We start from the raw sequence: 12,827 nt of genomic DNA on the forward strand, positions 1-12,827 counted from the left end.
AATGGAAAACTCTTATTAAACTTAACGCATACATGTAGATAGAATATTAAAAGAAAACACACTTTTTTTAGAACAACAAATGAAAAGTTTTGACTGAAAAAGTTCAATAACCAAAATGATGACGATTCCAAGTTTGATGTTTAATTCCAATGCATATAAAACAGTGGTAAAGATTTATTAATTCAAAATAAATATTGAGTACAAGATTTACGAAATTCAAATTGAGACAATTTCAAGTTATAACTTGTTAAGGGTATAAACTGTAAATAGTATTGTTATATGTTAATGTTTTGACCCTTTATTTTATTATTTGGTTTAAGTTGATTCATTTTCCATGTTTGATAACTTCTTTTGTTTAAGTAAAATACAAAAACATAACTAAGAAGCTGTTTTGCACTGAAACGTTATTTCCAAAGAACCGTATTGTATAAGTGGAAAACTGTTCTAACTTGAGTTAGAACAGTGTTGCACCAAACCAAAATTCCACATTTCTACAATTTATAGTGGGAAAACTGTTCTAGCTCCAATACTGATTAATATATATTTTATAATTTAAAATATTATTTCACTTATGTTAAATTACATATTGAAATGATATTTTGTAGTTATATAACCCAAAATATGTGTTAGATTTCAAAGAGTATACAAAAAAACGTTTTGTTCTAATTCCTGAACAATTTTCAAAACAGATTTGGAACAGTGTTGCGCTGAACAGGCGACTTGTCTTGTCCTGAATATGCTTGTTAACCAGGGAAAGGTAGACATTTTATATGTGAAAGGAAAAATCCTGCCTGACAATCTCTCACCCGCGTGTGGCAATCAATCTGAAGAAACACGAGGAAACCGCTTACAGTAATTGTGTTTTACATCTATAATAGTTTTTGTTTTGTGAGTTTAATGACATTAAATTGTATCATCCGTACTTCTACGAATATTGCCTTACAGAAAATTAGCCATATAAATTACTCACGTGCTATGTTGCCTGTCCCTGTTACTTGTACATTTCACAACAAAATAATTTGTCAAAATAACGTTTTATCATTATTATGCCCAACTTAAAAAAAGTGGGGCCATCCGTCTGTCGTACGTTTGGTCAAGGTCACAGAGACTTGATAGTTACAACATGCAAGCAATATAGAGAATTCAAAAGTCAAGATCACTCACGACAAGAAAAATTTAAATATCTGTCCACAATTGCACAGTCGATTGACACGTGGCTTCCCTTTGGTGGCAACCATGTTGTATAAATATCTATTGTGCGACCTGTGTACGCTTTTATCATACCACCGAATTGAAATCTGCCTGATATATATATATCATGGTCAACAGGAAGCTCTTATATCAGTCATGTGTGGAGGATGGTCATATTACTCGGGATCAACTATTAGTAATCATGTTTAGTAAATTCGAATCCGATTCAACAAAACAAACAATTTGATACCAAGATGTGATATATTTTAAACACAAAATGTAACACAAACAGCAAAAACCATATTTTACAAATATTAAGCGCGTGTGCTCATGACGCATTATTAATACGTCAAACGACAAAAGTCATATTCTTTCCCGCAAAAACTTCAGCTTTTTAGCGATTTTTTCGGTATTTTCTTTAAAATCGGGGACGTAGAGGTATGATAAACAGAAAAACGGGTTACTGTCTGATCTTTTTGTAATATATCAGGCTCGGCACGAATAAAGTAACGGCGCGGCGAGCCTCGCCGTTATATTATTCTAAAACTTGCCTGATATATTACAAAAAGATCAGGCAGTAACCTGATATTCTCTTTATATATGTATCCTTCATTTATTTCCAGGGTTATGACCATAGATTTCATCGCCTCATTAATCGACGAACAAGTCAACCCCTATGCCATGTTCCTCTTTCAGATTGAACATAAACATCAATTGCATAAAATATATTGGCCTGCTTTTAATGATTATAATTCATACTTGATTTTATAACAATTTCAAGTAAGTACTGTGCATTTAAATCGACTCATGTTAATGTGTGTCTTGGAAGTGGCATGTTATTTTTCATACAGCATTTTTGTAAAGTTTGTAAAATCGAAAAGCATAAAAATGAATGATTGCTGTTTAATATAATACTAAAATATATCTTTGTTCTAGTGCACATTTGCTGAATAAAGTACAGTTAAATCCGGAAATTTTGCGCGTCAAGTAATCTTGCGCAGACAAATTTCACAGACGACGAATGGTTTTCTTAAGCGATGAAAGATGGAATTTCAAATTTTTAAGAATTAACGGATTAAAAGGTACATATTCCATGCAAAATAAAATTCTATCATAACATTTTAACACGGTTGCGTCATCCATATCCACTGTTCATGTATTCTAAACACTGATCTACTTACGATAAATACGAAATGAATAACACAGTCCATGCAGTCTTTAGCTTTTTCATACTTTAAATTAAGAATTCATAAATCCAACGTGTAATTTAGCATTCCATTGCACAATATCCGATCAGTTATGGTATTTTTGGCCATTGAAAATATATCGAATCAGACGACATTGTCATATTTTCCAGCCATTCTGTAAAACCACGCTTGGTAGGATCTCCGCATGCGCAATTGCCAAGTTTTGATACTTTCTGTAAACTATGGAACCATACTCGGGGTAAAATTAAACCTGTTATGCATAAACATTTTTTCACGCAAACCGGTACTTTTTAATTAATTGTACACTATTACAAGTGACTATATTATTTGTTGGTTTGTATTGAAAAAATACACTAGAAATCCACATTAAATTTGATTGTTTTTACAAACTATTTTTTTTAAATAATTGTCTGGATTGCTTTTTTCCCTAATTGGACACCATATGTCTACAATTTTGACTAAATGTGGTCATTACACCAAATGCGCAAGATAACCGGACACTGTGATAGTTTGAAAATGAGGTGAGTCATGTTTGTTTTGAAATCAAATCGGACAGTTCTTCACTGAATTAATCCGATATTTTTTTGTTAATAAGCACATGAACTTCTTATTGTCATACATTTTTTAGATATTATGTTGTCAATTAATAAAATAACATGTTTTTAAACCAATTGACCCTTAACTGCGCAATATTACCGGACATCATCGTATATACATGTATAGCGTTTTCTATCAATGGAATTAAGTCTAATGTTGTTCTGGCAATATCTGTGATATTTTTCCAATTATAATTTTAACAATAACAATACAAGTAAATGTATTTAAGTATGGATAAGTTTATATTTATATTATCTCATTTTAATGTAAACGATAATTTTAAGATTCATACTGTTTATACTAATTTTTCAAACATGAACTACATAAATTGACTGAGCAAAAATTAAATTGAGGTTTTGCATCATCAGAGGTAAGACTTTACTTTTATAATCATGCATAAAACACAAACTTCTAACTGTTTTATAAAACACACATATATGTGTTTTAAGAAGATGCATCATTCGTGAAATTGAAGTATGTACACCAGTGAGTATGTAAATTATAAATTTAACCAAGACATCTAACAAAAAGGCATAAACGTAAGTACTCACTTAACAACTAAGAAAAAAACACAGAGTAATACATATTACATATGCATAATTACTTATAGGATAAATTGCTATTGACGATATCATAATTATGATAATTTGTACATCATCAATTTCCTCATCCCAATAGTACCATTCGATACTGCCAATCTGGTCCCATCCTTATTCATACACATAGAAAACGGCAATGTCATATCCACACGGTATGTACCTAGTATATCACCTTTATCAGTTAGGTGAACGACGTAGTCCCTCGCCCCACTGCATACCAGCACTGTGTCACCAGGTCCGACGCATGCACCAACCGGTTGCTGTATGTTCGCATTAGTAACTGCTCTGGACGTGCCTTTCACGGTGTCGTACATGTACACTGTGTGCGCATACCTGTCAGTCAGTACCAACGTGTTCTTTGACGTTACATACGTGCACTTGCTCTCTCCAAGTTTGTACGTCTTCTTAGTAAACGGCACTCGATCAAAGTCGGACTCAATACCGGCCTGCGTTATCATTCTCACTGGACGTGAATCGTCGCATGTGCTAAAGACCATGTTTGTTGGGGTCCTGCAGCATATTGAGAAGACATCAGTGGATGTCTTAATCTCCCTTGTAAGCACAATGACATTGTCATGACTCACGGACAAGAGACACACAGTCTTACCAGACATTGTTACTGCCAGCTCACACTGAGACAAACATTCAACGTCACGTGGGTATTTATTGAACTTGTACGGCTTTCCTTGTATCTGCAGTCGACCATCCATCAGGATACATTTCTTGTTGTTGTTATCCACGGTAACTAGTCTCCCGTCTGGTAGGAACTTAAGTCCACTGAGGAAAGGTTCCTTCCCGTCATCTTCAGTCTGTTTTATATCCACGGACAAGAGCTGCTCAAGAGTGACTGCTTTAATCGGTGCTGCCTGAGCGCTGGCACTCGAACAACCTTAATCAAACATCCCTAATTAATATAATTATGATAATCAATTTCATAATTAAATAAGTAAATCAAATATTGCATCACCTTTTTTTTCTATGTCAAATGAAAAAGTTCAGGAAAAACGTAATTAAATGTAAATTATACTTTATAACGTATGTGCCCATGTGTGTGTGTGTTAGTGTACTATATATATTATAGTTTCCCTTTTTATGGCAGTCATTATATATATATATATATATATATATATATATATATATATATATATATATATATATATATATATATATTATTACATAGGAAAACTGGACTTTTCTGCCGTTTTGTCGATACCGTATAAATATCGGACATACCAAATTACAGGTTTGTAATATTCACTGATGCTAACGGGTGTTTAAGGATTAAATTGTATTAACCAATAAAATATGAGTTACGTTACTGTAAATTACTCCTCTATCTCGTTTGTAACGAAACTTAGATATAGATCACTTTAAACTCGTAGGCGATGGTAATATTGACACTCCATATTAAGGGCCTTAATAAAGCTATCGGCGTTTCCTGAGCAACATGTTTGTTTTCTGCGAAACTGTCTGTCTAGATGTTGCCTTTTTTATTGACCTTTATCAATATTAAAAATAGAGTGTAAAAGACTTTTCACGCAAGTAAACTTAAAATGAATTAACCTAAATTTGCATCAGCTAATTTGAGCAATATCCCATCAAAAATTGGCCCACTATCTCATTTTAGTGTTGGTCACTGTTTTTTATCTCAAAAGGTGCATGTTAACGTAAACCTTGTTATTTAACCCCCCAAAAAATCATTTTACATTTTATTTCACTTTATTAATATTTATAAATCTATGATTTACCATTTTCCGTTAACCACTTATTATTGCGAGCCAAATGCTTTTTAATGCCTGTCATCACGTATTAAATACGAAATGGATTACTCTACCTGCTTGACAGAATATGGGAAGAGATTTACAAGATTAAGTTCTTAATATAGACAATGAGCAGATTGATACAACTCCTCGCTGTATACTATATAAACATATTATTGTACTTTACATAAAAGAAATAATTTGATACGCTTGTATGTGTTTTCTTAAATGGCATGCATTTGATATCGTCTTTACCCACGGTGTGAATAATATGTTATTCTATGATGACGGCAAGGTAATCAACATTTTGTGTTATAACTTTCTGGATAGAACAGAGATTATATAATTGTCCTGTCTATTATTGCCATTATTATTTAGTAGGAAAAATTAAGTGACTGTCTTAAAGGCATTTATTTAAGGAATATATTAAACGCACTGCATTCATATTGGTATGTTTACTTAATGTTTTGACGCTTTCAAAAATGAAGAGAACTAAATTGTTTTAACTACATGTTTACACTTATCATTTGTGCGCTTGACTTAATGACAACTTTAAGATATATACTTTATAGATCCTTTCATAAAGCGTTGACTATGTGAACAAAAATTACTTCGTATTATGGCATAATGACAAGGTCAATAAATAGTTAATTGTCTAGCTAAACCGGTTAACTGTACAGCTAGGAACTGAGTACATTCGAGCAAATAGACAAGTACATAGTGCAAGGTATATACATCAAAAGTGCTGTGTTCGTCCTAGTTTGCTGTAAAATACATAAGATTATGGTTGTTATTAGATGCTTAGTAATTCGGACGTGTCATCAAACAGAAACCAATCTATCGGAAGTATATTTTTTAATCGTACTTTATCATCTAATTGTAAGCTAGGGCAAAATGGTATTTTCTACAAACTTTTGAATTAATATTTTAAAACACTCATCCTTAGGCATCTAACAGGCAGCAGCATGTTTAATACCTTAACTACTAAGCACTTCCGTACCTTCAATCCAACTATGTATATATATCTATTAAAACAATAGACAACCTGTTGTCACGGGCAGTGACATGATAGATGTAGTATCGCGTCTTTCGATTGTTTCCTCGGTGGGAGGCTCTGGGGCGAGCTCTGGTTTGCGGGCGGGCAGGTTTTTGAGTGAACGGCGGTGGTTGCGATTGTGGGGGGACGTCGGGTTGCGCGCGCTGGAAACTGAAACAAGGCACAATTTGCTGTTTGCGATGCGAACAGTTTGACTGCTCTCTCCATTTCTGCCCTAGACAAATGCACAAAATAAAACATATGAAACACACCATCATAGATATACCACTCTCGGCTTCAAATTAGCATACATCATTCAAAGCGAAGGTGGTTTTGTGTGTTTAAATTAATAGTTTATGGCTCCTTTATCTTTCGGCATCAAAAATACTCATTGTAAGGGCAAAATATGTACATGAGAACCAGTGCACAATAAGGTCTCGCTGGCCACCGTGCTCAAGTCTTCTCGTTATCATTATTTCTTACGCGAATACCAGGAAATCAGGGGTAAATGTGACCTTCTTTGACTGAAAAGTAAAAAAAATTCTCATGAAAAGTTAAATTAGGCAGGTCAGTGCATAACATAGTCGTGATGAATCTGGGACGACCTGTAAATAAATTATGATTTACACACGCGTGTACATACCAGTTGAATATTATTTACACATTATTCTTATTTGCTATGCGTTTGGCCCAAACAAAAAATATATGTGTAATTAAGGTGCATTTTCCCGATTTGCAGTTTACAGTATGATGAAAAAAGGAAATGCCAACTACTCAAATTTCGAAAAAAGAACGAACAAAACATAGCAGTTTCAATCAATTTTGAAATATATCCGTATTCGCATATAATTATTCGATCGGATTTGATCTGATGTGTTTGCTGAAGTTATTTAGTGTATCTCTTACAAAATCTAAAGTATCAAAGAATGATGTAACATGTTTTAAAATGCCGTTCAAAAGGGCGTACTATAACAAAAATATGCTAATGAAATTAGAATATGATTGTTTTACAACATTAAGTGAGCGTATGTATCCATCATGATATGATTTATTTAGCATGATATGCATGCATAATCCACCTCCCCATCTTCCTCCCACCTTTGATCCGTTGCTGACACAACATTCCAACATCCAAACATTCTATAACACAATCTCCAAACACATGCATTTAAAGTATTGAAAATATAATCAAAAGCGATGATAAGCAAAATGTTTTTACAAATATATTGCAACAGACAACAGTAAGAAGGTCTACAGTATCCTAAACAACCCCAAGCATACAATTCAGACCGAAGCGAGTGTTTAAGTAGGCGCTGACATGTTCCTTCTGACAGAGAGTACCGCAGTCCTGAACAGGTAGACTGAATATTGCAGTGAGCTGTATTCCCGCTTCGACCAGACTGCAATAGTCATTAGAACGATCACTGCCCAGAAGAGGATGAAGAAAATTCTAAATGTGGAGTTGGTGGCGCAGTCTCAAGGCATGGGAATCTCCGACAGTGTACAACGACCCTTCTGAGCTGATAAAGCATTATACAGAGGCATCGAATGAAATCACTATTACAGAAAATATTGGAGGAGAAGAGGAGACCCACGAAGTGAAACCGGTCTCTGGTCATTTCCCTACATATAAAGACCAAAATCAAGATGTGTCAGAATTACCACATCAGCAGCCTCATCAGCCGATCCAACACATTCATGCTTCACATCATCTTCAACCAGTTGCAAGTAAGGTCGAGGAACTGCTGACTTGATTCACAGCTTTATGGAACACAGCTTAACCGATTTTGAACGGAACAGTCATCATGGAGAAACATTTGCAACGCAAAAGTTAGCTCAACACAACATAATCGACTTTAACAAAGCTTCCGACCGTGTGTATCATGATAGCTTATGGCAGGTTTAATAGACCATTCAAAATTTACGAAAGGCTGGCGCAAGTCATCCAAGCAACCGCAAGCCGCACATTACTTGTCCATTGACAAATGAGTGACTTTTTTTAGGAAATCAGCGGGCGTCCGGTAGGGATGCCTGCTCTCCCCCGTCCTGTTTAAATTTTCCTTAAGAAGATAATGCAGGATACTCTCCAAGACACTTTCATCCCTATCAGTTGCCTAAGATTATTAAAAAGTTCACATTTGCTTTTTAATGTCACTTTAAACACGACGCCTTCTCCTGTTCTTAGTGTCACCTTCTATTCAGTTGCTCAATTACTTTTGGAATAATGCAAATGTATCTAATTAGATCGGTAAAAAGCCAATTTTATTGTTTTTCAGCAACTTTTATATTGGTAGCAATCGTTTGCTGTTGTTAGTTATTTCCTTGGCTTAAATGTGCTCGTCCCACAGGCAAAAACATCGATTCGCTTTTAAAACTCCCCCATGTCACAACTTATAAAGGAATTAACGTTTCCAAATCGCTTGTGATATCATGTTTCTGTTATTTTGTGTATGCATTAACCTTCGCTTAATCATAGTTTATTTGACTCGATTTTAAAACTTATTCATAATATGTTGAAAAAGCATATAAACCTACTTATCATGTCGATCTCTCAATGTATTTTTAAAAAGCGCCTCATATGAAGTATAATTGAACCTTGTATTCAAACACTTTACATAGAGGTATTCCCAGTGATTAACGGCTATAGATTCAGCTTAATGATGACTAACATACTCTTGTTTTATCTAAATAAAGTGTATAATGCATTGCTCTTTAAAGTAAATTATGTGTTAGAGTTTGAAGAAACGTGTTCGCATATATATAATTATTTAATAAATAACATGTTTAAACTATGAAATTGAATGTATTCTACAAATTTTAAAAGCTTCCATAAAACATCGAAAACAGAATTGTATGTATGTAATATGCGTATTATAATTTGAAATTAATTTAAATGTTAAATCAAAATCTAGCGATAAGTATGGAAACCAATAATTCAATCCTTCCACGTGTGTTACATATTGTAATTCTATCAATACGAGCAAGGACTACCAATAAACAAACCCATATGATCATTAAAATGTCTAAATATGTTGTGTAAAATTAAGCCGAATGTTATTTTATTTATAGAATCAGTGACAAATTTGAAAAGTGTTATTTCGTCAATCTGTGTACTAGACTCTGTACTGTTTCATAATGCATAACGTGACTTAATGTGATATATTAAAAAGTCACGTGTGTATGCCTTTATTTAAAGCGGTTGTTTACTTACTAACTTCAGACGACTCTTGCATTTCCGTCGGACTTGTTTGTACAGCATCTTAAAGAAGGCACTTGTCATTAGTATATCTTTATTTTAAAGTTAAGATTCTGTTTCTTGACATTGGCAATATATGTTAATACAAAGGGGATTTTTTAAATATACCAAATTAAAAAAGATGTTCTTCCACTTCATGATAAGAAACTGTGTTGCACATGACAGGTTTTATTATTTGATTTGATATTACTTGAAGCCGCCTTAACAAATAGTTATTCGAATTTTAGGAAAAAGCGTTTTATATAACTTTTTAACAAATAACGTTTCAGGAGATTCATACTCGTACTTAAAACTGTTTACCTTGAAAAAACTACAAACATAAAAAATAAGACCATACTGGTCATGTACGTAATTCCGGCCTGTACGTAAAAAATCGGCCACCTGTGTAAAATCATTTTCATGATCTTAACGCACTTATTTTGTTTTTATTTAGAAAAGTCAACATGAAAACCATCCCTGCTCTCAATATGTTGCAGATGTAAGAACCATATCACTGTAAACTTTGGTGTTAAAATGTCACAAATATAGCAGGAAATATTTGGCTCGTGGGGAAAGTGATGTCACCATTAGTTGCAACAATTATATTCATATAAGAAACAAATATATTTAATAAAATTATTTTAATTTTATCTAATAAACTTTAATTAAAGTTTTACCAATTAATTGTACAAAAAATTATATTCAAAACATACACATCAGAACCTAGATATAAATTTTTGATATATGAATTACCTCCCTTGATAAGAATATTACTAGATTACATGTTTAAATATTATATATAAGCGTTTACTAATAATCAACACTGAAGTAAATTTTTTAAACAAAATGTATTTACTTTTTTAGCTATGTTTGACAAAATTGATTAAACCCGTTAAAAACAAGTATTTTTTTTATGAATTAGCAGTTTCCATTGTTTATATTTATTAAAATAGGTAGGGGGAGTAACTGGTATAATAATTTCGCATTTATATTAAATTTCAAGTCAAAAATTTTAATAGTATAAACATTGATTAATACTCTGAACTTGAGGACATTTGTCTAAAGATATTGCTTTGTAATTTTATCTGCAGATCAAACTGAAAAGTGGCCGATTTTTTAGGTACATTTAACCTACGAAAATGGATAGTTTACATGTCATCATTTTCTGTTCATTAAGTAACATTCACCGATCTAATTCTATTTAAATTTTCATGCTAGGTGAGTTTTGAACCCAGGATTATATATGTGAAGTTGAGTTTCAACCAGTTGCCTAACACTAAAGATTTTTCTTAAATAGTCCCAAAAGTGGCCGGAATTACGTACATGACCAGTATGCCGTGTAAATTTTTTGGCAAACAATTGTAAATAGTATCACATGAAAACTAACCTGTGTGCGTAAAGTGTCGCTCTACTTTCAGTTTTACAAAGCCTTTTTCCTCTGAAAGGAGGGATAATAACTGTTTTGAAAACTCTACGGAAACAGTTGAATGGACATGTTTGTTTCGCTCTTCAGTTATCTGGGTTTCTATATCTTTTATGTTATCCTTGATAACTTTGGTGATAATATACTTTTGTTGAGTTGTGCCATGTTTGCCAACAGCAGAAATAAACGGTATCAGTTCATTGATGTTTGAATTCATGTGTGAACACGCTTTAGTAATTTCGCCTAATCGCTTCATCTCCTCTGCTTTGAATATATCTGCATCTTTGATTATCTTTATCTGTTCCTTATTAAGTATGTCGATAATGCGATCCTTTATTTCATCAATCTGCTTTGGAAGGTTTTCATTTGTCTCACTTAATGCCTTTTCTGAGTTTCTTTTGATGGATACATTATCGATGGTCAGTTTAAGTAGCGTCTTGTTTAAATCTTGCAGCTCTAGTCCTTCTAGGTTTGATAGACTCGCCAGTTCATTGACGTTGTCGCACTTTCTGTGTATGAACGCACATGTATTGCAACAGAGCTTCGAGTGGTCTTCACAGAAAAACTTGATTGTTTTATTATGGTCGCGACATTTGTCCATACCTTTCATCGTAACAACAACTGGTATCGAATCCAGATCTTCAATAGCAACCGTATCATGTGTGCCCGATTTATAAATTATATGAATATTTCTGCAAGGTTCGCAAAGATGCTCGTTACAGGTTTTACAAAAAATTGTTGCATTGCTGGACGTGTGTTTCCTCGTACAAGGTTCGCAACATTTAATGACAACACATTCTCCTATCATATCACTTGAAACTTCCCGATCAGGTTCTTGTCCGCTTGTTGCCATTTTCAAACTGGTTGTTCGTTGCTACAATAGTTTACAAAAACAAAGTTTATGAAAGATAATATCTGTTTGCTCGAATTTTTCAATCCGTTTAACTATAAAAGCCAGTACAAGAACTTCATATTAATGTTACTCGTGTTCGAAAAGTTCACGTTATGTGCTTTTACAATTTCATTTCAAATTATATTTTACTATAGCTATAGGAAAATGGATAACTGTACAACACTACTGTTTACTTTACCTTCTAAATTATTATTTATCCGTCTCTTTGCCGAGTAAACTATATAAATATGTTCTTAATACGTACCTATGAAACGATTAGACTGTCAGCGTTCCTCTGTTCAAGGTACAGGACATCTTTATCAATTTCGGTTATTATGCACTTGATGATAACGACGATAGTTTATATGTATTAAAGAGAATATATCACACAATGAATCAATATTGCTATTGGTAACATTTATTTTTAGGTTTAAAAAGGTGAAAGCATGTAGCAAATAAAACAAGTATAAGTCTTATTTACAGGTTAAAGTAATAAATTATAGTAATTTTAATGTAACAATTTGCATTTCTGTTTTTATCGAATTTAATACCACCATTAATTGAATAACAGTTTTCTCTAGTCTTGCAAAATGACTTTTAAGCTGTGAGTTTGAAATCTGATTTGGAATTATCTTTTCAGATTATTTTTGTTTGTTTTATTTATTACCGTTCTAAAGCGAATGGGTTGACAATGAGTACGACACATCAGTAAAGAAATGACATGTAACCATAATTTGTAAAATTAAGATTATAGCTCGAATTTGATATGTTCGTTGCACAGAAAAGACTAAATATAGGTTGTTTTTGACGGAATCAACGTTGCACTTATTGGTGCCCCATAATTATATTTTGTTTTAGTAAGTCTTGACATCATTGGTACGTTTGT

The 12,827-nt window shown here is 33.1% G+C and overlaps 1 protein-coding gene across 3 annotated transcripts; it reads right to left on the bottom strand.

The window, feature by feature from the left end:
- Positions 1–2,905: 2,905 nt before the first annotated feature.
- LOC127864813 (uncharacterized) lies at positions 2,906–12,245 on the bottom strand. Of its 3 annotated transcripts, none has more exons than XM_052404701.1 (5): positions 12,207–12,245; positions 11,014–11,923; positions 9,603–9,650; positions 6,401–6,562; positions 2,906–4,484 (listed from the first exon to the last, which is right to left on the bottom strand). In XM_052404701.1, exons 2-5 carry the CDS (start codon positions 11,900–11,902, stop codon positions 3,634–3,636), a joined length of 1,950 nt encoding a protein of 649 aa, XP_052260661.1. In that variant the 5' UTR covers positions 11,903–11,923; positions 12,207–12,245; the 3' UTR covers positions 2,906–3,633. The 3 variants fall into 3 exon arrangements, with proteins under 3 accessions (XP_052260661.1, XP_052260660.1, XP_052260662.1); XM_052404700.1 differs by having other exon boundaries at positions 12,141–12,235; XM_052404702.1 differs by lacking the exon at positions 9,603–9,650 and having other exon boundaries at positions 12,141–12,235.
- Positions 12,246–12,827: the final 582 nt, after the last annotated feature.

Source organism: Dreissena polymorpha, chromosome 1 (genome assembly GCF_020536995.1).
Source record: "Dreissena polymorpha isolate Duluth1 chromosome 1, UMN_Dpol_1.0, whole genome shotgun sequence".
Taxonomy (NCBI): domain Eukaryota; kingdom Metazoa; phylum Mollusca; class Bivalvia; order Myida; family Dreissenidae; genus Dreissena; species Dreissena polymorpha.

What these genes read in the sequence shown, in the direction of transcription:
- LOC127864813 (XM_052404701.1), bottom strand. Translation starts at nt 11,902, where the DNA reads ATGGCAACAAGCGGACAAGAACCTGATCGGGAAGTTTCAAGTGATATG. An exon ending in GCAAGAGTCGTCTGAAGTTA is followed by an intron (nt 6,563 to 9,602) that starts GTAAGTAAACAA and finishes GCCTTGTTTCAG; the next exon opens with TTTCCAGCGCGCGCAACCCG. An exon ending in GTCACTGCCCGTGACAACAG is followed by an intron (nt 4,485 to 6,400) that starts GTTGTCTATTGT and finishes TGTTTGATTAAG; the next exon opens with GTTGTTCGAGTGCCAGCGCT.